Here is a 27,284-nt window from a genome sequence, read left to right on the forward strand (position 1 = left end):
TCCACCTGTGGACCTGTGCCTGGATAAAGCGTTGTGTGCTTTTGTGTGTTTCAGGTTCAGCAAATTGATCGAGTGGTGGAGGTTGTGGACGAGGCTGTTAAAGGTATTTGAACACACACACCAGACTTTACAAATACAGCGTGTCTTCTGGTCGGGTCTGGTCACTTGATGGAGGATTTCTGGTTTTGAATGTGATTGTTGATTTTGGACAAATGATTTTGTCCAAAAAAATGTTCATGTCACTTTGGTCATCACAGCCATTTGAAGGGGTGTGGCGTACGTATTTGGGTATGGACCCCTGGCCTCGGTCCACGCTACAGCTCCACATTGGGTGCTTGCTTTGCTTCTCAATACTCCACGGCACTAGCGCAGTCATGGCTAGCGACGGTGCCAAGGAGAATCGGGAGAGCCTTTTCCGCTGTTAGCTTCTTGTTTTTGAACACTACTTTAATGGACTTCTACAAAAGGGGGCAGCCTCGTTTGAGCCAGGGAAAAGCTAGGCCACGGGACTACAAGCTAAAACTATTCATGCTGCACTTCAGCTAACAATGAAATCATGCAGTAGTTCTCACTCTTCACTATCGCCCAAAAAGAAACCCTAAAACACCGAAAGGGGGCCGTGTGCTCTTCATGTGATCTCAGATTTCCCACCCTAGTCAGGTTAATTGGCATGGATGGATGGAAATATGGATGGATGGAAATATGGATGGATGGAAATATGGATGGATGGAACTATGGATGGATGGAAATATGGATGGATGGAACTATGGATGGATGGAAATATGGATGCAAAGACTATTTATGAATGATTATTACATACATTATTAACATTGCCCTTAGAATGGAACAGAATGGTTATTATGGCATGTAGCGTGATTATGTGATACCATTCCACCCACCGGTGTTATTTTGGGCGATACCCTTTCTGTTTAAGGCGTGGACTCGCATGGCCGCCAGTAGATCATCATGTGAAGCTATGTGGTCACCACGGTGCTGGCTGCCTAACCAAGCGTCCACGGAAGCGGTCCCAGCCAGCTCTTGTCACCAAAAACCAAAGTAGAAAGCAGATGTTTGTGTGTGTGGCTATTTAGACCGGAAGCTCCCTAATTAGGAACATCTGCTTTTTTGGGAGGATGGAGTAAATTGTGTCTGGCTGCGGGTTCGTGCCTTTGATGACCAGTTTCTCTCCTCCAGTCTTCATCATCCATCCTGCCACATCTTTGGTCTTTCTCTTCCTTTATTGTATTCTTCTTCCTGCCTCTCCTATCCCGACTCTTTCCTCAGCTTTCCCATCTCTTCCCTCCCTGGAGAAAGCGGTTCCCAGTATCATTACTGTTCCTGATGACCTCGTATAATGGAGAGCTCAGAGGCCAGGAGAGCCTTAAACTGGGGGGGGGGGTGCCTTTTGTAAGGGTGACTAAAATGCGTACCCCAGTCAATGGCTAGTCATTGTTCTTTGGCCCACGGCTGTTTTTCCATGTGAACAAGGGATTGGCAAGCTTTTACGATCTGGGCTCCCTTTTCACTTTGGCTCTTAGTCCAAAATGAATATGGCCGCCATTCTATCAGGATGCCTCAGCACTGGAAAAGTGTTTACTTTGACGGAATCCTTGGAGCGTGAAGCTGATGTTACTACCTGTTGTAAACGACGTCCGTTATCTGGAGTTGCTGAGCATGCAGGCTCTACTTTAACGTTCTCACACGTGCTGCCGGATCGGCGGTCATTGTGCCCACCGCCTTCGTCCTCTCAGTCGGTCTGCTCTCCGTATTGGTTCAAACCAAATTAGCCCTCATATCCTCATAACTGCCATCTGGTGTTTGTGCATACTTGAGGTGATGCCCAGCGATATTTCCTTGCTAGCAATAGCTTCGGACGACCACAAACCCTTGAGCTGATCCAGAAGTCCACGTCAGATTGAATGACACCTTAAGGGGGTGTCCGTTGCTAAGCTCCCAGATACTGATGCCATTCCACCTGTTATTCTGTCGGCCGTCGCCCACTTTGGATCTAGTGGGTGTGGGGGGTGGGCACCACCCGAGGTGGACAGGCTAATGCATCCAGTAGCTGGAGATCAGAGGCTGCATAGCATCAATATGACCCCATGATCCTTATTTCAGCAGGACAAACACTTCTGGTGTCCCATGCTAAAATAAGATTAGCTTCATCTTAAAGACACGGCAAAGAAAGAGAACGGAAGTTGACACGTTTAAAATCACAATCCAGCGTGCTTTGGTAAACCTTATCTTCTGATGCTCCGTGACCTCCTATCTGGGCGTGACAATACCCCAAAGCTTTTCTTGGGCTTCTACTGGAATGGCTTTCAATGTTGGTGTGCTCCATCCCATCAGGTGAGCTAGCTGGGATTGCTACAATAATACGACTGTTATCAAACTGTTAGCCATTATATTGACAAGATGGACGATAAACATGAAACCACTCCTCTTCTCTTCATCGGCCACCTTTACATCGGAGAAACTTGTGGTGATCATGCCTCGGTGGGCGGGGGGATGGATGGAAACAATGGCAGAAACACAAATGATGGAAGAAGCTGCCTCCGTCTAAACCCATATCCTGGTACCAGATAGCCACCCGGTCCTTCCGTCTAAACCCATATCCTGGTACCAGATAGCCACCCGGTCCTTCCGTCTAAACCCATATCCTGGTACCAGATAGCCACCCGGGCCTGGCTTCTCTCCAGGAGGGGGGTTTGTTTCATTTCCTATCACGACCAGTCACGCCTCACTGATTGGCTCTTGTCCTGCTCGAGGGCACATGGTCATGTTCATCTACCAATGATAGCCAAGCTTTCTGCCCGGGGCCCGCCCTCCCATGGGGCTCACCCTCCCACGGGGCTCGCCCTCCCACGGGGCCTAACCCATCAGATCAGGGCCATCTTGCGTCAGCATTTTCCCATCCTGAAAGCCTGTGCTTAATCAGGGTTACCAGAGCACTTGAATGCATCATCACATGAAGAGGGCATCCTATCTCAACGCGCACAAGACACGGACACGGGGTTGCTAGTCCGTCGTCGTTGTTGATGTTTGATTCCAAACTGTTCCAGATTATCATCTGTAGTGTAGAGCTTTGGAGTCTGCAGTTGTTTACAGACCATCTAGTCATGGATAATCGTGGTAAAACATAACAATTTCATTCTCTCGTCAGAAATCAATATCCTAACTTGGTCCATGGAAAACGTTTTTCCTTATTCTTTGACTTTTCTAGAAGGCCTGTAAATGTCCGCCACTGTTAATATGGCTACTTAAAAACCATACAATCTGTGTGAACTTCAGCAACAGCATTGGACGTGTGCCACAGTTGATCTTAAGTAGGAAGAGGTCAGCAAGAGCCCCCACCTCCCTCTTGGGTCTTAAGTCGTCTTACAGCAACTTCTTGGACAATTAAATGCTTGCAGAGAGATCCAGCCAGCATGCCATAGTACTGAAAGCACCACTTTGTTTGTATTCAACTCAGGTCACTCGGTTCGTCTTTTGGGCCAGAAGAAAGATGGAGGCCGCAGGCTGGGAGGAGCCAGACTGGATCTGCCCAAGATAAGGAAAAACCCCCTGATTGAGATCATATCCATCAATACAGGGTAAGACACCAGGAAGTACCATCATGGCGGTATGCAGGGTGCTGCCATGCTGTTCTATCTTTCGCTGCCGTCCGTTAGCGGCTTAGTTTTCAATATAAACACAAACGCGTGTAAAGTGTAAATATACTACAGTACATCCTGATATCAGTGGAGTTTTTATCCCGAGTATGGACTTGAAAAAGCTCTTACTGCAATGCTCGTGAAGTATCAAAAGTATAAATGAACTCACCTTTTTATGAATAGGTGATATATCATATATTTATGATATACGCGCCCGTACAAACCCATGCAGACACATTTTATGGACTCATTTCATATTGTCTACAGATCTACCAACCCGTAATGTCAGCGGCTCCTTAAAAGGGCTTCGTGCAGGCCCAGGCCTTCCCTGCCGTCTTCCCGGCCAACAGCGGCTGCAGTTGACTGACATCTTCCTGACACCCGCCATTGATTGATGGTTAGGGTAGACGGACGTTAAATGTCGCTAAATGTACAATAACGGACACTAATTTCCAAAGATTGTGTTTTAAATCCGTCTCTAACTGACGAAGCGTCTGGTTTTTGTCACCTTTACTTTTTGGGCACCAATCCTGACAACAGTGGCATAGATTTTCCACATGGGACAATTTATTGGAAATGCCATTTTGTGTTCAGATTGATTCACAATATAAGTTTCATTAGGTTGCATATTCATTTCATTTGCACCTATTAAATTCAAATTAGATTAGCTTCCCCCTCGACTAAATTAGTTTTATCCGCACCAGAGGGAGAAAAAAAAATCAATATAGTCCAGCTTGCAGTCAGATGCCCTCTGGTAGCATACTAAAGGAACAATGGCGGCTTTCATCTGGTCCTCTTTGCTCGAGGCAAATGGCAGCCTTTTGGTTTAAAAACACAACTCATGAAATAAAATGTCTTTATTTTGCTTCTAATATTGTTACGTTACGTTATGTACGTTATGTTACGTTATGTTACGTTATGTTACGTTAATATTGTAAGTGTGCTAAATACGAATCAGCGTCACCAGACATGCATCCTTTGACAAGCAGGATCAACTAGTAATGATGAAAGGGGCCCTAACATGCTCCTTTTGGGGCCCTAACATGCTCCTTTTGGGGCCCTCACATGCTCCTTTTGGGGCCCTCACATGCTCCTTTTGGGGCCCTCACATGCTCCTTTTGGGGCCCTAACATGCTCCTTTTGGGGCCCTCACATGCTCCTTTTGGGGCCCTTTGTATGGAGTCGTGGACGCCTATAAAGCAGCGACACGCCTCAACCAGCAAAGCTTTCTAGATCTTCCACAATCCGCAGCTCTTTTCCTTTGGAGTCCGTGCTGTCCGCGAAAATGGTCTTCATTTATTCCACCCACAGCCTGCCCCCAGTCACGCCCACTCCACCGTGGTTGGTCACTCTCACCACGACCTGCGAATGGTATAGGAGTTGATAATAAACGCAATGTATCGTTTTATAGTGTGGCCTTTTAACATCCAGCCATATGTGTTGGATTCCGAATCCTATCCGGAAGGAGAGACAGGACAGTCAAGTTTCTCAAAAATAGAGGTTACCTCAAGACGTCTCTCAGTGCTAAGTAGCTTTAGCATTTTCTACAGCAAGGTGTGGTGGGAAACGGCTATTAGCAAGCTTTATGTGGTGGTTATTGGGTGTAGCTGCTCTATAGGAGTCCACAACGCGATACCCAGGGTTGAAAATGCTATGATGGGCCCCCTTTAAAGCGCTGTAGAACCACAGTGATGGATTCAATGACGTCACGTGTATCTGACCTCTATGTTGACCAAGCCTTAGCGGCACGTTCTCCCAGCTGCAACGACACGTGCTCTCAAATTGGATCGTGTTCTGGTAGCCGGTGCTATGTTGTTCCAGATCAGCCAGAGGTCAGAGTTCATGGCTCAGATAGCCTCAGACTGGGTCCAAAGGCTGCACTCGGTCCTGCTGATGCTCTGGTTTGTGTCCCGCTTTTAGAACACTTGACGCTATTAGTGAAGTTGGTGCTTAGCTTTGGCCCCGGGGCCCTTTAAGGGTCCCTCCTCCCGTGTTTATCTCTACTCTACGTGTGGATGTGTGCCGTCAGCAGCAACAAAAGCCCTTTGTGAGCACGCTCAATCGGGATGCTTTAGCATCATAAACCAGGAATTTACAGCCACTCAGTCAGAATGGGCCGTTAAATGTGTGTGTGTGTGTGTGTGTGTGTGTGTGTGTGTGTGTGTGTGTGTGTGTGTGTGTGTGTGCGTGTGTGTGTGTGTGTGTGTGTGTTGCTGTTTGTGTGAAGCCTTGCCATTGAACTCCAGGCATTAAAAAAAGCCATTTGTTCCACAGTCGCAGCTCATTTCATTTCATTATGTGCCCTTCCTGTTCTCCTGGTCTGTCTCTTACTTATTGCAGGCAGGTTTTGATAATCCTCTGCCCCCCCCCGACCCCCCAACCAATAACTTGCCCCATCATTTGCGTCCTCCAGGCACACAGGTAGGCAGGTGGGTAACAGCAAGAATAAACGGGTGGAGGATAGAATCTTGTCGTGAGGACATTAATGGCAAGGGTCCACATTTCTGTCCTGCTTAAAAATGTAACCTTTTATTAAAATCACTGCAATATTTTAAGTAACGTTTTATCACAACAGAAGATGTATGCCTCCGTCTAAGGTTTACACCAGACGGCGCCACATGACGTCATTAACATTTTTCCCGTGGACGGGAGACAGAACAGCATCGGTAACTTTGAAGTACGCCTGAACAACGTCTGACGAACGGGACACACGAGACCAGACCATGAACGACATTGGACACACGAGGTTTTAACCTTCATTTAAAGAAGCGGACAATAAAAAATGAGCCTGCACCAGCTTTTATTTAACCCCATCACGAAGGTTTAGGGTGAAGACAAGGAGATGCCGAAGAAAACCAAACAGCCCTTTGAGGCAGAACTTCCCCGTGAAGCCACCGCCCAAACGTCCTGCTTGTCAACATTGGAGTTATGACCTCAAACATAAGAAGCTGAAACAATGCAACTTTGACCTTGAGGTCAATAGGATATGTTGGACATTGCTGTATTTCCTTAGCATTTTAGTCCTGTTCTCAGTTACGGCAGGCAAACATGAGCTTGTGTTCACATGTATTGGCGCTTCGAAGGGCCCTCCGAGGGCCGCCATAACGTCATGTGGCCCTGAATGAAAGGAGTTTGACACCCCTGTCATGGAGGAGCAACAGCTACAGTATGTGAGGATGAGGGCAGGCTAGCAGGCACGGCTAGCAGTAAACATGAGTTACGAGCACAGCTGGACTCCTCAAGATGAACTCCTTCAATACCAGACATTTTCCCAAAGTGGCCTCCAGTACGACCATTTCACAGCACTGATCTTTCAAGGCACATGCAAGATCATGTTCTAGGGCGATACAAACATCAGCATACCAAAATAGAGAAAATATAAATAACGTAAACGTAATGAGAAAATGGAAGGCACAGTTCTAGTTGAGGCCTGGAGTGGCGGACCAAGACAAATCTCAGCTAAGCAGAGGCTAAGGGTGGTGAGATGGCCTTTGTTCCTCTCACCTCTACAGAAGCAAATCATCCGTCCATACGTATGCGCCATACCATGCAAGGACAAGGGCTGACAGGACAGGACCATTGGGCGATGAAGGGGGGGGGGACAACATCCAATTCCAAACTAACCTCCTAAAATGGAGCACAGTGCAAGTGAGAAGAGTCAAAGTCAACCCACAGACCAGCTCCAAAGACCTCCAACAAGATCTTGGTGGAGATGGTGTCAGAGTGCATCCTCCAACTATTCAGCTATTCTGGAAGACGAAGAAGCCTTTCTGCTCACATGCCACAAACGGCTTCAATTTGGGGTAAGGTGCTGTGGACAGGAAGTCAAATGGAGTTATTCGGACATAGCGGGGGGGCGGGCGTATGCATGGCAGATGAAGAACACAGCATTCCAAGACAAACACTTGCTACCCACAGTAACATTTGGTGGTGGTTCCACCGCGTGGGGGCTGTGGGGCCAGTGCAGGTACTGGAAATCTTCATCAAGTTGACTTGAAGATTGCCGGACTGGTGGCCAGCCGACTGCTGGGTGTAAACTATCACCTCCCAACAAAGACAGCTTGACAAACTCTTGGCCATTTTCACCTGACCTACCAAGGGTTCCTCAGATGTTGGCCCGGAATGATGATGAGTATTCAGTAGAATGAAGCGGAGAAGAGACGAAGTGAGGGGAAGCTTTGGAAGCTTGGGGAGAAGTTGGGAAAGCGCCAGAGTTGATTGATGTAATCAATGCTCGCTACGACTCCCTCAACTCCAAACTACTGTTGCATCACTCTCGCTAGAGTCCTTTCTTCTTGGATCTGTAACGAACAGTCCAACAGAACATGTACTGGTCCACCTAGTCCAGCTGATGGCCATTTGCATTCCCAGCGGTAAAGAAGAAGAGGAGGAGGACAGCCTGTTCAAATGTTGCTAAGCTAGACGTCATCTCATCTGGCAGTCTGGCACCTCAACACACAGATCCCCAAATAGCTCTGTATTATTTATGAACAATAAATACGAGTTATTTATTTATTTTCCCTCCAAAAACCAAGCACGAAGGCAGAAGCTGCCACACCTTCACCTCCACCAGCGCTGCACCCCACGGCCTTGCTGATGTTTATCAAGCTGATGTGGGGGTCGTTTTCAGCTCCACTGGTCTGAACATATTATTCCATTTCCCTCTTTCCCGCTGTTTAAGACACAGAGGCGCGAGTTGAACTCCCATACACACCATTGCTCTGCCTGACTCACCAGGAGAGGCCGTGCTCCCTGCGGTAAATCCAGAAGATTGATGTGTCTCCTTGGACACAGATTGGATGTCATTACAAGACATGACGCTACAGAAGCCCCCAGTAACCCAATTAACGCCCGCGTGACTCCGAAAGCACACGCTGCAGACGCTGCAGACGCACGTTGACACAACGGACCATTTGCATACACCCTTTTTCATTTTCCCTGTCAAGCATGCCATTCCAAACGTTCCTGGTGGAAGGGAAGAAGTGGTGAACTGGTGTGGATCTGACCAGCGTGCTCGCCATTCAGCGGCCCAGTTGGCTTTGGCGTCTTTGGAGGTGGTCTTCCCGGGTTCATTTCAGGACTGCCCGGGAGTCCGTGGAGATGCTGTGATGGTTTGGACTGCAGGGACCTGGTTTTCCGTTTCCCAAGTCATCCACTAAAGCCAAGCAAAGCCTGAATGCCGGTTATGTCTGACGATGATGATGATGATGATGATGATGATGATGTGGGTTCTCCCTCATCAGGCAGCGTTTGAACTTTTCTCGTCCGATGTCACCCATCACCTCGTGGGGAACTATAGAGTCCAATCCCGGTGTGGATGGGACGTGGACATCAGGTTGTGCTCACACACGCATGCACTGTGCACAATGCCAGCACAACACACACACACACACGCACACACACACACACACACACACACACACACACACACACACACGCCCGGTCTGTTTATGTATGGAGCAGTAATTATATATTTAGCTAATTATAATTAGCGTGTAAACCCTAAGTGCTTATCATTGAGAGAACCTTTTCCTGCTCAACGATCTCCAAGTGTGGAGATTAAGATTATGAACAGGGGAACTCTACAGGAAACTACTTGTTATGGTGTGTGTGTGAGTGTGTGAGTGTGTGTGTGTGTGAGTGTGTGTGTGTGTGTGTGTGTGTGTGTGTGTGTGAGTGTGTGTGTGTGTGTGTGTGTGTGTCAAGGGAGGTTTACAAACGTATAGAGAAACCGCAGGGCTTTCTTTTCAAGACTGGAACACAATAGTGCCTCTAACAGACACACACACACACACACACACACACACACACACACACGGCGGTCCCGCCACACGAGGGAGGTCGCCCCTGATTGTAAACCGTTGATGAACCACACAGTCGTGGTGCTTTAATTAGCGGTATGAAAGAGCAGGAGGAGATGTGAGGAAGGAGGAAAGACGACTGATAAGGAGGCAAACTCGGTTGCTTTTCCCAAAGTCAACGCTCCGTGAATGCCAGTGGGACACGCCCCCTCCGTCCCATCCTGGACACGCCCCCTCCGTCCCATCCTGTTTGTGTCAGGAACGCTGACCAGTTGTCGTACTCCGTTTAGGTTGATGGGGACGTCGAACCTGCTAATGCATTGTCGTGGTATTGGACAAACGTTCAGCAGCAGCACGCTGACCAAGTCACGTGCACGCACGCATAATTGATGTGCACACACACACACACACACACACACACAAAGCCAAGTAGACCACCGACTGTCTCTTGGGATTAATGTTGGTGTGATCCACTCAGCTGGGCCTGATCACATTAAGATGGATGGACCCCCTGGTGGTGGCTCTGGTGTGTGTGTGTATGTGCACATGCGTGTGCGCCTGTGTTTGTGTGTTTGCGGGGCCCCATCTGTCTCTGTTTTCTCCACAGCGAGGTTTGGTGACCTAGCTGCCAACTCCAGCGCCCTCAACTGGGACGAGCGAGGCAGAGAGAGAGGCAGGGATGGACGGATTAAAAGTCCTATATTTGGGGTCACATGATCCATGCATATCGTTTGTGTTTCCAATGGATTAGTGGAGCGCTGATGTGCTAATCTCAATGTTTCTTGGTTTCAAACACAACATTAGAAAAGTTGCATTTAAATGGAGTTTGGAACTTTGGTTTTCTTTGGTTTTCTTCTTCTGGAACTTAATAGGGATATGGATCATAATGGTATATAACCTGAAAATGGATTGTATACGCAAGGTAACAAGGAAACAAGTAAAAAGGCAAACATTTTTGTAAATTGTGAAATACAGTAGAACCAAATTCAATGTGTTTACATTCCACATTTACGTGTTTTAACTTCCTAAATATCTATTTTTACCATTATTAGAGACCCAAATTGTCACCTTTACTTTCCTATCCTTTGTTCGCACCACATTTCTAAGAGATGGCCTTGGACTTAAGCATGCCATGCTAGTGAGCTAGCTAGTTAGCCTCCAATGTATTTGTTTTGAACTTAAGAAAGGCTTTTAAATAGAATGGGGTGAGGTCGAAGGTCAAATAACACAATGAAAAATGGACCACTTCCACACGGAATGGGAGGGTACCTTTTCTCCACCCTACCATGTCAGACATGCTGTGGCTGGTTAGATGCAGTGTGATGGAATGTCAGTGGTGTCATGGCTGACACGCATGCTTAGAATATCCCTAAAATATGACTTTAATGAAGTATAGTTGAGGCATAAATGTGAAGGATAAATATGATTTGAATATGATTTTAAAGTTGAAATGACCCCTCTCCTGTCCAGGTGTCTGAATGCGTGCACCTACTGCAAGACGAAGCATGCCAGAGGAGACCTGGCCAGCTATTCCACGGATGAGCTGGTGGAGCGAGCCCGGCAGTCTTTCCAAGGTGAGGTCCTTGTTTTGCCAACAACGCCGCATGTTGAATACGCTTTAATGTTCATTGCAAATGTCTGTTAGCGTGTGCGTGTGGCGGGAAAAGGTTCATCATGTTGATGTTTGTGTTGAGTTGCGTGCCCATCCACTTGGCGTGGTTTGATGCCAGATGAGCAGCTGTTGTGCCCCAACATCTGTTCCTTAAGAGTAGACTCCCACCTCTACTACTGCACAGCAGGCCATGGCTCAATAAGACCCCCGGGGGGGTCAGTCAAGGGCATCAGCTACCAACTGCAATCCCGTTGTGCGTCTTATCAAAATGACAATATCCAGTGACTGAAACGGCCATGATGGACTTGCTGTTCTAACGACTTCTGCACGATCACGGTGTGTAAAACATAAGGTTGTTTGCATATATATATTTATATATATTTATATATCTATATATAGATTGATTGACAGGCATGTCAACTATCCATCTCTCCCTCCCTCACCTTCTGCTCATCCTGTGACTACCCCGGATGCTGTAGGGTGGGATTCTTGATGCCCCGTCAATCACAGGGCTGACACACGGAGCCAAATGCTCCCACTCATGCTCTCACCTACGGGCACTTTGAGTCAGGAGTTGACCTAGCGTCCACGGGTTTGGACCGTGGGAGGGAAGCCCACGCCAGCGAAAGCAGACCATGCAAACAGCCCAGAATGGCTGCAGCTTGGATTTGAACCCGAGACCTTATGATGTGTTCTGGTTTAGTTTCAGAGCTACCAGAACTCTTTAAAGCAGCTGCATGCATCCTCCGGCGGTGCCCGAGGGCGAGCATTGAAGGGCGAACTCACCAGCTGTTGGTGTGCTCCTGTAGGATAGAATCCATGGCGGGTTGAAGATGCCCTTTACACTTTGGGAGCAGTTTAAAGACATCGGGGCATCGGGCTTCTGGGATGTGGTAAGACTGTCATAAGTTGCTGTTCTTATGCCAAGGGTCCTGAAGGTGCATTCACTTCCAACACCGAAGCCGTATTTATACATTTTCATCAGGGCAGCGGCCATCGGTATCGGCCGATACTTGCGTCATAATGCCGATCCCATCCGCCAGAACAAGCTTCCTGCCGTGTGTTGGACTTCCTGTCTTTGTGAGAGTGGTATAGGCTTTTCACACTCCAAAACACGCCACAAAAACCGCTTTAAAAACTCTAGATTGGGGCGGCATTTGGAGGGGCGAGCACTTGGCAGGGTGAGCTGACTCTTTCTGAGTTTCGTGATGTCATCATCCGTCGGGTAGCGGCTATAACGCCCCGATCCCAGACCGCTGGACCTGCAAGTGTGGGAACAAAGGATGAAGGATAAGCGCTACAGAAAAAGGATGGAGGGTTGGAATGAGCTCACGTCATCCAAATTCATGTGAAAGCGAGGGCTCGTGTTCCAAGGTTTTCCTGTGTCGGTGAGACCCACCGTGGCAATTCCGACTCAATCCGCACCTTTCACACCAGGATGGTGAAGTCGAAGCAGGAAATTCAGCTTGGAGGTCAGATGTAACGTGCTTACGTGATCCGTTATGAAACAGGAAACGTGATAGTCAGTGACAGTTGTTGTTTTCAAAACACAGCCAGAGGAACCCGAGGGCTGGTGCCCCACTTCAAACCAGAGGTGGGGGGCAGGCAAAATCCCTTTTTTAGAGAGATGTTTTGGTCCACAACATGAGATCCCGTATGTCCTGATAAGAAGTATGAACCAGTCGTTGGAGCTAACACTAAACATGTTGCTACCCCGGGAAGCTTCACTGGTGTGACTGGGTCAACACACACACACACACACACACACACACACACACACACACACACAGGGCGGAGTTGGTGGCCACGCCCTTTAACCATCAGTCACCATTTCCCTCTTTTGTTCATGAAATCACCACCACACGGCCCCCCTGATCCCACTCAGTTAGCGATGTACCTTTTTAACCTGACCCCAATGGAACCGCCCAATCCGATTGGCCACTTTGATTTGTTATTTGGTGGCAAATAGAATCCACCGATTTTCGGGTGTGGATTGCGGTTTGACATGTATGGTTTTGCGCTCCAAGGAGCTAGCATATGCTATAGGGGTGGAGCCGAACTCGAACCCGAACCCGAACCCGAATACGGCATTTGGAACAGCACGAATGCTGACTTTTTTAGGCCTTTCAATGCAAGATGGCCGTGTTTTGGTCACATGGGCACTAGAAGCCATTCTTTCATTCTTTCATTCAAGCAGTTGCTGTTTGTGATGCATCTTACCGTATACCACGCTTTGAAAAACTCCTCATTGGGAGGGGCCTCAGCTGTCCCCCCCAGTGGCTGTCACCTTTCCGTTTGAAACTGTCAGTTGGAAATCCTGATGACAACACAACCTGACACCACTAACATTCCGCCATGACACCATACGTCAGAGTATGGCATTCATCTGTCATGACACCGCCTGGCGTTCAGGCCAGCACCCGCAAAGGATTCAGCGTTCTCAGCAGAACCTAACATGAAGGAGAACAACTTGGAATTTGTTCTCCAATGTCAGGACCAAGTAGCCCAACATTATTCCCTTGTCTTCCTGTCAGCTTTTTTCCGGCTTTTCCATTTTCTTTTTGCTTCTTCCTTAATTCTGATGATAATGTACTACATCCAGTACTTTGCTACTCCATCACCTTTACTTTCAGTAGTACCTCGTTGTTTATGCCAAAAGGTCAAACGGAAACAAATGTACGAGAATTGAGATACTGCCGAGTCGGAAAACTGCCATGCCGGCCGATTAGGCTCTTCTTCCCAGTATGTTAGCATGTTGGACTTCATGTTTCCCTAGTATCAGTAGCACTCATGCAGCCCCAGACCATGACACTACCACCACCATGCTGGACTAGGCAAGACGTGCTTCTCTTGGTCCGCACTTGTTGCAATCAGTTCCAACGATAACGCTTGCGTGTTGCGTCATTTTCGCTGGATAGTGAAGCAATATGGCCGTACGAGCTGTACCCTGACTACTTTAAAGTAGAAGAGACATATTGAACATATCCACGGCTGCATGGATGGCATGTTTTCCATGGTTAAGCTTCCTTTTATGTCGCTTCCACATGACTGATGAATTTGAAACACGCAAGAGTGACAGCATTTCTTTAGCCGGCGTCAGCTGGATGGCATTTGACAGATATGTGGGCAAGCTCACCGGCGAGCTGCAACATCTGTGACAGATGTCAGCTCCTGTTTACCTTTGCTGCTGCTGGAACGCGACACTCGCGCAGACAAGACTGCCAAAGTTTGCCAGGAACAATCCTCCACGGGTCGGCGAGTCTACCGCTTCCATGGTTGTTTGTTGGCGGCAGGAATCACACACCTAAACAACCGTTATTCGCCCTGTCAGTAGCAACCGGGCGTTGCAATGGCCTAGCGGAGCTGTGGAGGTGTAGATTGGTCAGGTTCATCTCTCCGATTGGAATAAAAGCATGGCCACATGCCGAGATGCCTCCAGGATGCGAAGGCTCGGTGTGGTTGCCTCCAGTTGATGGCTAGGTGACAGCTCGGTGCAGACGTGAAACATCGACAGCTGCATTGATTCCAGTTGAGTCACCACCGTCTAAACTGCTGTGCTTGCTAAATACATTCCAGCCAAGGTCATTATCCCAGACCGGAGCTCTCATGGAAGAGCGAAAAATGGATTTCTGGATGGAACCTCTTCCCGACTCACAAGTTGTTATTTTCAAGCTGAAGCATCTCCCCGTGTACGCTCTTTGGCACTCAGACACAGTTTAGGCTCCAGCAACAGTTTTTCATTGCCTGGCTCTTGTCCAGCCACTGAATTCCAAAGGTCAAAGCAGAGGTCATACGTATCCCACCACTGGCAACATTTCGGACTTTGGCTGAATGTTTTTAGCTTCATGTGTTGGGTTTCTACTCCTGCATTTGCCTGCGGACCAAAGCTCTGCCGTCTGTTGATGGCAGACAATACATCCAACATGACATCCATGTCAAATCATGCACTAGCATGTGCATTAGCATGAGCATTAGCATGTGCATTAGCAAAGCCCATCCAAGGTTCCATTGCGTCTGGCTCTCTGATTGGAGCAGCTGAGTGGACGAGGGACTCCAGGTCATTTGCTGCTCCGTAGCCCTTGGCTACTTTCACGGCTGAGACCAGGGATGGTGCGCAACTCGTGGATGCGTAGGGCGCCACCAGTGTGGTGCGCAACTCGTGGATGCGTAGGGCGCCACCAGTGTGGCGTGTACGTAACTCGTGGATGCGTAGAGCGCCGTGTGGCGTGGAGCTGACTGCACACCCGCTGCTTATGTCCGCTTTGGGCCGTGACGGACCCCCCAGCAGCAATGTGTGCTTTCACTTTTAAGTCTTTAAATAAGAGAAAACTCTCCCAATTTGATTTGAACATGCATCAGGTTACAACTGAGTGCATCCCATAATCAATTCCCAGTTCCACATGTCCAAAAGGAGTAGGAAGAAGCAAAGCTTATTGTACCCCCCCCCCCCTTTACAATCTGTAACTGTTACATTTGTTTCCTGCCTTTCTGATCATTTTTTTCTATTTTTTATTTGTGTTTTTGACATACCAAAGTACTCTGTGATATGACCCTACAATGCCATAATGGTTACCATAGTAACCATCAATATAGTGATATATATAGCACATCATGACTGGTCCAAGACTCTTCATCCTTGGATTTAGCAAACATCAACTGCTTGTATTGTTTCTTGAATTGGCTCATCGTTGTGCATTGTTTGATTTCCTTACTCAATCCATTCCATAGTTTGATTCCACATACTGAAATGCTATGGCTAGCATAACGCAGTCCTAGCATAGAAGTGTTTCAAATGTACTTCTTCCCCAAGGTCATATATCCCCTGTCTTGTAGAGAAGTATTGGATGACATTTTTAGCTCGTTTGTTATTGTTAGCTTTATGCCTTACTTTAGCTGTTTAAGTTGAAGTATTAGTGATTTTCGAAATAAGGAGTTAGTATAGCTATATAACTCCCTCAGAACGTCCTGGCAGTGCTGCGTGAATCCGTACGTGTCCTCAGCGTGATGGACAGCCAAGACGTTGACCTCCGGCGCTCTTGAGGCTGGACTTGGACGCCACCTGCACCAGCCGCCACGCATGACCATGGCGCTGATTGTGCGTGTCCGTGTGGTGTCAGATTGCATCAGTTCATTGTGAGCGGAGGACCATGGCGCCCCCCCCCCCCCCCCCCCCCCCCTTACAGTTTCATTTCAAAGTTCAGCCAAAGTAACGTTATCCTGGATTTGTTTCTGTCTGGATCCTCTTTGGACGTCTTTTCAGTCTCTCTGCAGGCTGGACAAAAAGGCAGCAGTGGGCGGGGTTTGCGCGTGCACGGTGTCGCCCTGTGATGAAGTGCCAAGCTGGCAGCAGAGTGCAGTAAATAGGACCCCCCCCCCCCCCCCCCCCCAACACACACACACAAAGAGAGCAAGGGATGGAGACAAACACGCTCACACACTCTCCCGCGTTACACTCCACTCCACTCATTGCCAGACTGAGGCCGCCAAGCCCACACCTGGCGTGGTGCTATTATGTCACCGGGTGGGGGGGTGGGGGGGACACCATCTGCTCCGTCCTCTGTCGGCTTGGATGATCTCTTGGGACCACCATTTCCCTCTTACATAGGAACTTCCTGAAGTCCCCATAAATGCTCTTTGCTCGTGTCTCACCTCACGTCTCCTCCAACTGCTTCCCTTCTCTTCAGCTCAATTGCTTTGCCCCCCTCTGTGCTGGCGCCCCTGGGGGAGGGGCGTGCAGTTGCACAATCAGTCAATAGGTGGCAGCACAACACTTAGATTTAGTCTTCAGCACACTCAATTTGCCATTGTCTGTCAGGCTTAGCGTGTACTACACACACACGTACTACACACGTACTACACACATACTACACACGTACTACACACACACATACTACACACGTACTACACACACACGTACTACACACGTACTACACACGTACTACACACATACTACACACGTACTACACACACACATACTACACACGTACTACACACACACGTACTACACACGTACTACACACGTACTACACACGTACTACACACACACGTACTACACACGTACTACACACACACGTACTACACACGTACTACACACACACGTACTACACACACACGTACTACACACACACGTACTACACACACACGTACTACACACGTACTACACACACACGTACTACACACGTACTACACACGTACTACACACACACGTACTACACACACACGTACTACACACACACGTACTACACACACACGTACTACACACACACGTACTACACACACACGTACTACACACACACGTACTACACACACACGTACTACACACACACGTACTACACACGTACTACACACACACGTACTACACACGTACTACACACACGTACTACACACACACATACTACACACACATGTACTACACACACACATACTACACACACATGTACTACACACACACGTACTACACACGTACTAAGACTGGGTTTGTGCCTGTTAAAATGTTGAACTCCTCTCAATCGTCTGACTCACATCCCCCCCCCCCCCCATAACACAGTGTCGGGTGTGTTTTTATGTGCGTCTTCCATTTTGTGGCTTTCATGCTGTTTCGCTCTGCTGGTCATAGTCGCCACGTCCAACTTCCTCCTGGGTAGGATGGATTGCGTACGGCCAGCTAAAACCCGTGGATGCCAAAGGCTAGATGTCACCTTGCTGTAAATACTTCCATAGTAAATACTTCCATAGTAAATACTTCCATAGTAAATACTTCCTTAGTAAATACTTCCATAGTAAATACTTCCATAGTAAATACTTCCATAGTAAATACTTCCATAGTAAATACTTCCATAGTAAATACTTCCTTAGTAAATACTTCCTTAGTAAATACTTCCTTAGTAAATACTTCCTTAGTAAATACTTCCTTAGTAAATACTTCCTTAGTAAATACTTCCTTAGTAAATACTTCCTTAGTAAATACTTCCTTAGTAAATACTTCCATAGTAAATACTTCCATAGTAAATACTTCCATAGTAAATACTTCCTTAGTAAATACTTCCATAGTAATTACTTCCATAGTAATTACTTCCTTAGTAAATACTTCCTTAGTAAATACTTCCATAGTAATTACTTCCTTAGTAAATACTTCCATAGTAATTACTTCCTTAGTAAATACTTCCTTAGTAAATACTTCCATAGTAAATACTTCCATAGTAAATACTTCCATAGTAAATACTTCCATAGTAATTACTTCCTTAGTAAATGCTTCCATAGTAAATGCTTCCATAGTAATTACTTCCTTAGTAAATACTTCCATAAGATATATTCCATATAACAATAACTGCCAGCGCTCCTGTTGACGTACTCGGGCGGGTGAAAGCTTTTGGAGGAGTGGAAGAGATGGCATGAAAATAATAATTTCCACATGATTACGTCAGATGAAAAGATGATGAAACGTGAGCCAGATTGAGTTTGTCTCCTCATGAACATCCAGGATGATCGTTGCATATGTTTATGTTCAGCAAGGTTGCTATTTTGTCTCCTCCTTCCTCCCTTGGACTCTTTAACACCTACTCCTCCTTTCACCTCCCAAGGATGGCATGTTCCTCTCTGCCAACATGGCTGCTGCTCCACACATCCCGTGGCGTTCTTCCTCCCTTCATGTCACATCATCGCTGGTGGAATTTCATCTTCAACTGGAACTTTTATTCTTTTACCTTTTGAGCCCAGTTGTCTTCTTTTCTTTTCTTTTCTTTCTCCATGGTTTGATGCCGTCCAGCAACAGAGGGAGTCCTTTGCAGTCTGCACGGAATGATTGATAGGTGCTGATGGTCGTCACTCCACCAAAAATCACTTTGCTGTTTCATGAAACGTATTTGACATGCAGAAATGTATCTATGTTTGTTTTCCTCAATTGAGACATGATGCAACTGTCCCACTTTGGTTTTGCTGTTTGTCTCTTTCCCCGCCTCAATCCAAAAATTCCCGTAGCTAAAAGTGATTAAGTGACATGGGCCAGCACTGCTGATTCTGAAGGCCCCGGGCAGATTCCACTGACATGACAACGCACATCAGCCAATATCTTTGGTAAAACCAGACATCTGTGTCAATCACTTCCAGATCATCAAGGATATAAATAACATCCAAGCCGGAAGGTTTCATGTCTGATGCCGTCTTCATCTGTCAAAACATTTGACGATCCACACGTTAGGAGTACGGCGACAGGAAACTGCCAAGACAAGGCAGTGTGATGGACTTAAAGACAAAGTCGTTTGGTAGTCAGACATGTTTACTTTCACTATCTCAGCAGTAAACACTGTGAAAGCGGTGAAGCAAACGTGCCAACAATGGATAGGTGGGAACCCCAAGGGATACCAAGGCAGGGAAAATAACACCCAGCGATTTGTGAGGGCTGAATTTTTTTTATGATGCCAATATATGATGCTTTTGAAGGCATATTGTTTTGGGAAGCCAAACTCTTTACTTGTTACCTTCCTACCCCCCCTTCATCGGCCAATCATCCTGTCCTGCCCCCCCGGTCTCCCTGCATCGTGTGGTGTTGATGTACACACGTCTGCATAAGCGACAGGAATAAAGGCTTGTTCGTTCATACAATGAATCAGAATAGGAACAACCTGGCAGATGTTGGGTCTACTAAGGCTTGACGGGACCGCTGGGATCTTTTCACACCAAGGTGTAAGACACCCCCATTAGCGGCTCACTCCCCACTTGGCGTCCTGAGTCGAGTTCTGGTGGGATTTGGGTGGGACCGTTAGCACAACACATCGTCTACGCACAAACACAAGAGGTGTGTATCTACGATGCATGCGTGTTTTTACGTAGACGGGCCTTTCAAGTGACTTTGTACATAATTGAATAAATCCAAATAAATCCAAATGTCATGGCGTCTTCAAGTGTTTCAGAGAAATGACTTTGGTCCCAGCGGTTCTCCGAGTCTTCGTGTGGCCATTATTACTTGTTTGTCCTCCTGCTTTCTATTGTCATATCATCTGTTTTTTTCATACCCCCTGCAGGGACCACTTCTCACATTGTGGGCCACCCACGGCCAGAGCCCCGAGCCCCTAGTGGTGGGTGACACAAATAGGCCACCGGGGCGACAGCTCATGCACACGCTCATACCGACAGACACTTGCTCAGAGAAACGCTTGATAGTCTATTCAGCACGTCCGCTAAGCGCTAAGTGCTAAGTGCTAAGCGCTAAGTGCTAAGCTGTGCTCCTTCGATGCTTCGCTTTCATGGTCGTTGCTGCTTCGGCCGTACGCCGCAAATAAGACGCCGTTCTACCACCCACGCCATCTAATTAACATGGAGACGTTGTTCGACCAATGACTGCAAAGGATTTCTAATCGTATTTTCTGCGTTTTATGCGTTCTATCACACCCAACATGGCCATAAGTCATTCATTCATTCATTCATTCATTTTCTACCGCTTCTCCTCACGAGGGTCGCGGGGGTGCTGGAGCCTATCCCACACGGCCATGATATCAAAGTCCAAATGAGTAAATCCATAACGTCCACAACGTCCACAACGTCCATACTAGTCCTGAAGATGTCCTTTCTGCAGGGCAGTATCGTTCTGCGTTTGCTTGTTTACGCGTTTGCGACCGTGCTGTCATGTCCGCCTCGCTCTCGAGCACCAGTAAATGTCACTTCAGGTTTTCAGCTGAAGAAGCTGTTGAGTGTTTCTGCCTGACAAGATGGCCTCTCCTCGCATCTGTCATGCCAGAGAGAACCGGCTCTTTGATTCCCGCTGACCCCCATCGCGTGTGAGGGTTCGGGGCAAAACTCTCCGCTTGCTGAAATGGCGTGTTTGTGTGTCTGCTTGAACGCCCATCTACTTTCTCTCTTCTCTCTCGCCCCTTACTCTCCCGAGTCCATGGACTAGCCTGCCAACAATGCCAGACCGCAACTTGCATCCTTACTCTAGTTGTTGTTGTGGTTTAGTCAATCCTTGGAATGGTCCCCATTTGTCCCCATGGACTGGTGGACCGCTTGCCATGTGATCTGCAGATAAATGAAAGTATTGCTACCTTGATGCATCAGTGGCGGTACCGTACCCTGATAGCAGACCCAGCCTAAAGTAGCTCAATGACTGAGATCTGGTCTAGATCTTATTCCCTTGGTGGGGACTACTTTTTCTTCCGCCTGGGTAAGTGCGTACGCGTAGCGCCACGCGGCTCAGTCGATCCGGCTCAGCTTGTTGAAGGATGGCCGATCGTAAACCGAGTCGTGTGAATTTAGAATTCGGTTTCATTCCTATTCTTAATAATGAATCATTCCTAGAAATGGTTGTTATTTCACTTTTTTATTGTGGTATTATTTAAAGCAGCATTTTCACATATGCCATGATGCCATGTACGCAGTAGAAAAGTACAATCTTTGGCTTCTACTGAACTGATAGATGGATAGATACTAGATAGATACTTCATTCATCTCCTCGAGAAAGTCACACTCTGTATGCTTGAATTCTAGATGACCAGTAGGCACCACAGTAGATGGTGCCAGGTGACCAGTAGGCACCACAGTAGATGGTGCCAGGTGACCAGTAGGCACCACAGTAGATGGTGAGAGATGACCAGTAGGCACCACAGTAGATGGTGAGAGATGACCAGTAGGCACCACAGTAGATGGTGAGAGATGACCAGTAGGCACCACAGTAGATGGTGAGAGATGACCAGTAGGCACCACAGTAGATGGTGCCAGGTGACCAGTAGGCACCACAGTAGACGGTCGGTCTTGAATCTGCGTTTCATTGGATTTTTGTGAGACAGCGTTGGTGTCTTGTTAAAAAGCAATGTTTGGTTCTGATAAAACTGCTCTCAGTGGATAAACTTTGTCAGTAAACCACAGCCATTAAGTCATCAGCCCTGGGCAATAACACGGAATATGCTGCATGTTTACATCACATGCGAACATTTACATACAAATTCCAATATTTACATGATTAAACCCGTGTTCGAGGGCCACAGTAGAAATTAGCATACACACACAACGTGTTATCACCAATGCCTTTGCGCTAACGCCATGCTAATTTCTCAATGCAGCCATATAACACACGCATGATATTGTACTCAGTCACATATGAGGAGACACGGCGTGCTAGTCAAGCTCATCAGGATTTGCCACAATAACTCCTTTTGTACACACACACACACACACACACACACACACACACACACACACACTCTCCCTGGCTAAGCGAATGAACAAACCCAACCATGATGCCTGCCGGTGGCTCATGAATACATTAGCATAACTACTGACCAGACATGTTATTATTTATCACATTAGTCCCGTACGTAGCACGGCACACGGGCCAGCACACACGCATCTACACACGTTACCAACACAAATTAGGTCGCAGCCTTAAATTCAAGTTACAACCTTATTATGTCTGATTCATCAAAAGACGTGCGCGTGCACGTGCACGTGCACGTGTCCGTCCATTGCCTGGACGTCTTTGACAGCAGATAGGAACTATTAGCACCTCAAGGACCTTTTAGTAGGATGTGATGTCCATGTGTCTGCAAGCTGGGCGTGTACGTGGCGTGCGTGTGGCGTGGCGCGTGGTGTGTACGTGGCGTGGCGCTGCGCGCGTGTGGCGTTCCCCTGCCTACCTGTTCTTGGGCTCTGTGAAGCATACCGAAATGTGATTGGCCCCCCACAGCTTCCTTCCACTCGTGGACCCGATGGCGCTCGCTGCGTCTCAGCCTTTCCGTCTCTGATCCAACACGCCCCGTGGACATTCATCGTCCTCTTGGTTTCCCCTCCCACACTTTTCATGACTTTGAATGCATCGTCCAAGTTGTATTGTACACATCCTTCACGTCCTAAAAGTGGTGGCTGATATGGAAAGCAAACTAGCAAACTATGCCATCCACAGCGTACCGTTCTCCACAGCCACTTCTAAGTACTGCAGTATCAAGTTCAAAGTTCTGCAGTATCAAGCTCAAAGTACTGCAGTATCAAGCTCAAAGTACTGCAGTATCAAGTTCAAAGTACTGCAGTATCAAGTTCAAAGTACTGCAGTATCAAGTTCAAAGTACTGCAGTATCAAGTTCAAAGTACTGCAGTATCAAGTTCAAAGTACTGCAGTATCAAGTTCAAAGTGCAATATGCTTCATATTTGACATTTAATTTCCTAGCAAGATCTCATAGTGTATATACTGGTCATATATTAGTCATATATATATATATATATTTGTCATATATATATTAGCCATATATATCACATTTAGGTGGTTTTTTAGATTCTTTCCAGTTTAACGGTTTCTGTGGTGTTTGCTGCTGTGCAATGTAAATTCCCCCAGTGAGGCACGAATAGAAGTATATCTAATCTAATAATCAGCCATAGTTTATGAAATTGTTATAAAGCGTGACAGAGGGAAGCAGTGAAATCGGAAAGGCGAAGTGGTGAAGGGAAATGTTTACATGTGACTTAAATAGTATTTGTTCCACTTTTTCTTTGATATTCCATGTGGTTTGACGGGCATTGAACAATTTCACGGACCTCTCCTTATTATCTTACAGAGAAGGAGACGGACTCCCCCGCATCCTAGCGACGTCATGGCGTAGCAGAAACGGGCCGTCAACAAATATGTAGAATACCAACGGTCTGCACATGCTTGGTGTTTTAATGTATTATTCATAGATGTTTACATTTTATCCTCAGCCAAGTGTTTTTGTGGAGCAGTTCCATGTTCTTCAAAAAGCCTTTAAACTGTCGCACACTGCAGGAAAGTGGAGATAGTGAGGAAGCCAAACCGCCGCTGTTTGCACGGGAACAAATTATGACAAAACGTCAGTTGATTTGCAATTTCTTCCAGTTTTTCGTCGTCCATGACTTCACTGTTTCTGCACTCCGGTTTGCCAGGAAGCAGTCATAGCCTGCAGCTCCGCTGGTGTCGAGGGCTGGTCTTGTCCCTGCAGATCCACTTTCCTCTCATGTAGTTGTCCGTCTGCTCGGAAAACTTCAAGCTACTTCCGTCTTCAACACACCGGAGCAGATGAAAGTGAAGATGTACATCGTTTCCAATACCCAACACGTTGATACGTTGAAATGCGAAGGCATACCGTGGAAGCATCCGTGTACTTGTGGTACTTCCACACAATACGCCTGACCCATTTACGATATGGCGCATACGTTGCACGTGCTCACAACGACACCAGCGGAAGCTTTGATGTACCCAGGCACTTTATCTCATGTTCAGGCGTGTGCAGAAGGTCATGCCTGTAGTTTGGAAACTAGTGAAAGTAGGTTAAAGCTGACAAGCTGCCGTTTCAAGGCTTGTGTAGGCTCTTCATTAAAGTCGCACACACACACACACACACACGGTCGCTGCATGGCGGTGTGCACCCATGCACACGCGTGTGCTCCCATACGTGCATGCTTTTTAATGTAAACATGCCTTGGAGGGAGTATTTGCATAATACAAGTGCGTGTTGACGCTACCTGCCAGGCTTCCCACGCGCCGCATCAACACGTGTTACTCTCGATTAAGCTGATTAATTATGGCCGTTAAACTCTGTGTGGCGTGTGTTTATTCCTGGGGAAATGTACTCGTACTTGAATACTCGTAATTCTTCTTCTAGAGGAAGGAGCACATGCGACCCGCATGGATGCTGGTCAGAAACCAAACCTGATGGTCTTTTAAATGGCCTCGAGTTTAGCTTGATTTGTGGCTCACACGGTGAAGGCATCGCATCAAATGATTGACAAAACATGTTTGTGTATTATATGTCGGAATCAAGCGATGTGTCGCCAGTCAAAGTGTTGTCAGGAAGCGGCACATGAATGAAAAAGCACGTGCACATATGGGACATATGGTGGATGTTGACAACGACAAATGGCCTTTTGGTAGCCTGCACCATGTCCACGTTCCCTGCTGTACGCCACTCTTGTTGACCTGCGGCCTTCTTGTCTAGTCTCCAGCCCTGAGGTCTGCACTGCTGGATGAGGGGAGGACTAACGGGAAGGTCAGCCTTCAAGTCAGTGGCACAGCCCAAACATTATTGCCTAGATTACGTATGATCCGTGCTTGTGGTTAAGAAATTCATCATTTCTTGACAATTTGATTCGAATGAATGTGGTAGAACGCATATCATTCCAAAGCTCCTCTGCTCTACCATGTCCATGCTGGCACCTTTCAGCGGTAGTGTTGGCCTTGCCGTCTTATTTGGTCCTTCTAAAACTACTTTTCACCTTGGAAATACTGCCAACGACCAGACGGTGTTTTAGCTAACAATGCAACATTCATGGCTGCTGTAGAAGGGCTGCTAGTGGAAGAATAACAAATATGGCTATATTCATATGAAATATTACAACTAGAGGGACCTGGGAGAAGGCTCTTCATATCGGCCACAAACGCATCCTGCCTTCCCGTCATCTTCCCGTGTTGGCCATACTCCGTCATCTTCCCGTGTTGGCCATACTCCGTCATCGTCCCGTGTTGGCCATACTCCGTCATCTTCCCGTGTTGGCCATACTCCGTCATCTTCCCGTGTTGGCCATACTCCGTCATCTTCCCGTGTTGGCCATACTCCGTCATCTTCCCGTGTTGGCCATACTCCGTCATCTTCCCGTGTTGGCCATACTCCGTCATCTTCCCGTGTTGGCCATACTCCGTCATCTTCCCGTGTTGGCCATACTCCATGTATACCATGTAGATGTTTTTGTTAGCAAGCTGAATACGCACTTGGGTGAGGGTATCGATCCTTGTGCTGTTGATCCTTCTCACGCTTTGCATTGGGCAGATGTGTGATATTATTAATATGTGTGCATATTTCTGTTCCGGCTAATGATGGTCTCCTTGGGAATCGGCAAGTAGAGCGATGGCACAGGTCGCATCAAGGGGAGCAAAGCGTTCTCTCCACTGACTACATTGACTATTCCGACATCATGGAGGTCTTTATTGAAGCATGCCGTAGGTTGCTCTTCATGGCGGCCACCCGTTGAAGCAACCAACCCACCTGTGTGCGTCCCGGTGGGTTTCTGAGATCAAAATGCTGGCAACTCCAAAGACGGAAGGAATGACATACATGCCACTGGATCTGTTAAGCTAATATGCGCTAAGGGATGGAACTGAGCTGTGATGGAGTTCATGAGGTCATGGACTTTCCTATTGGTTGCGTGAGTAGTAATGTTTATTAGATTATACATTGTAATGCACATAACGCTAATCCTATTATCCGGTATCAAACCCTTGTTTTCCACAACACAAAGCAAACCCGCAGCTAAGCATGTTTAAGCCGCTGATATGTGAGGGTGTGTGAGTTTGGAATTGAACATGTTCCAGCCTGAAGACCACATATGCAGTATCCATGTTCACTGTATTTGACTACATTTGACATCTAAATGGATTGAGACATTTCTTCCTCCTCCGTCATGCTAACTCGGCCTGGATGCGTGTTTTGGAACATGCATAGGAACGCCTTGATTTGTGTCACGGAAAATAGGCTTTTACTGCACTTTAATGGGATCCTTGTCATGCTCACGTAATCTACCATCAGAGCCCAACTTGGTCGCTGGAAATGCATATCGTTGGGAGAGATTAGTTGGAACAATACATCCAATATGTACATACTGTACGTGAGTACACGTGTGTACATACATTGTACATATTCATTCATTTTCTACCTGCCTGGGAATTCAAACCACAAAGTGACGACCGAATGCGGCATTTGAAGGAAGCACAGCCAGAAACAAACATGACAGGAAGTAGTTGGTCATGTTGCCTTTACGGCGTTTTAGCGCCATCTTTGACATAAGCTCCCAATCACTGCAATCAATTGGATGCGTCACGCTTCTTCAAAGTCAATGCATCAGAGCATCTTCCACTTCCTCCTGCGTTGCCGTCTCATCCTGTGAAGTAAACATGGAGACGGAGCCAAAGCCCCGAGCGATGATACCGAAATAATAGTCTGGAACGAGTCTGGAGAAAGCTTGGTGCTGTGGGCGGCGTAGCGTGCAATCATGCGGAGAGATGTTTCTCCTGGTTTCTCCTGGTTTCTCCTGGTTTGGCTGTCATACTGACTTCCATGAGAGTTGCTAGCTACAACCAGGATATTAACCCCGTGGTAATAATGCAGTGTCAATCACAAGTCAGGCTAATTCATGTTGCTAAGGCACATGTGGAGATTGTGTAGGTGCGGCCCACGTTGCGGCTGGCGAGGCTCTATTGGCGTAGCTCCACTACGCTTTTTGATAAGCGT

At 47.2% G+C, this 27,284-nt stretch overlaps 1 protein-coding gene across 2 annotated transcripts in view; it reads left to right on the forward strand.

Moving 5' to 3' along the window:
* cdkal1 (CDK5 regulatory subunit associated protein 1-like 1) overlaps positions 1-27,284 on the forward strand; it is a 133,742-nt gene that overhangs the window by 38,653 nt on the left and 67,805 nt on the right. For both annotated transcript variants that reach the window (XM_058052923.1, XM_058052924.1), the window contains 3 exons: positions 55-103; positions 3,473-3,593; positions 10,925-11,028. In XM_058052923.1, the coding sequence (XP_057908906.1) occupies positions 55-103; positions 3,473-3,593; positions 10,925-11,028 (274 nt within the window). The remainder of the gene's footprint in view (positions 1-54; positions 104-3,472; positions 3,594-10,924; positions 11,029-27,284) is intronic.

Source organism: Doryrhamphus excisus, chromosome 17 (assembly GCF_030265055.1).
Source record: "Doryrhamphus excisus isolate RoL2022-K1 chromosome 17, RoL_Dexc_1.0, whole genome shotgun sequence".
Classification (NCBI taxonomy): Eukaryota; Metazoa; Chordata; class Actinopteri; order Syngnathiformes; family Syngnathidae; genus Doryrhamphus; species Doryrhamphus excisus.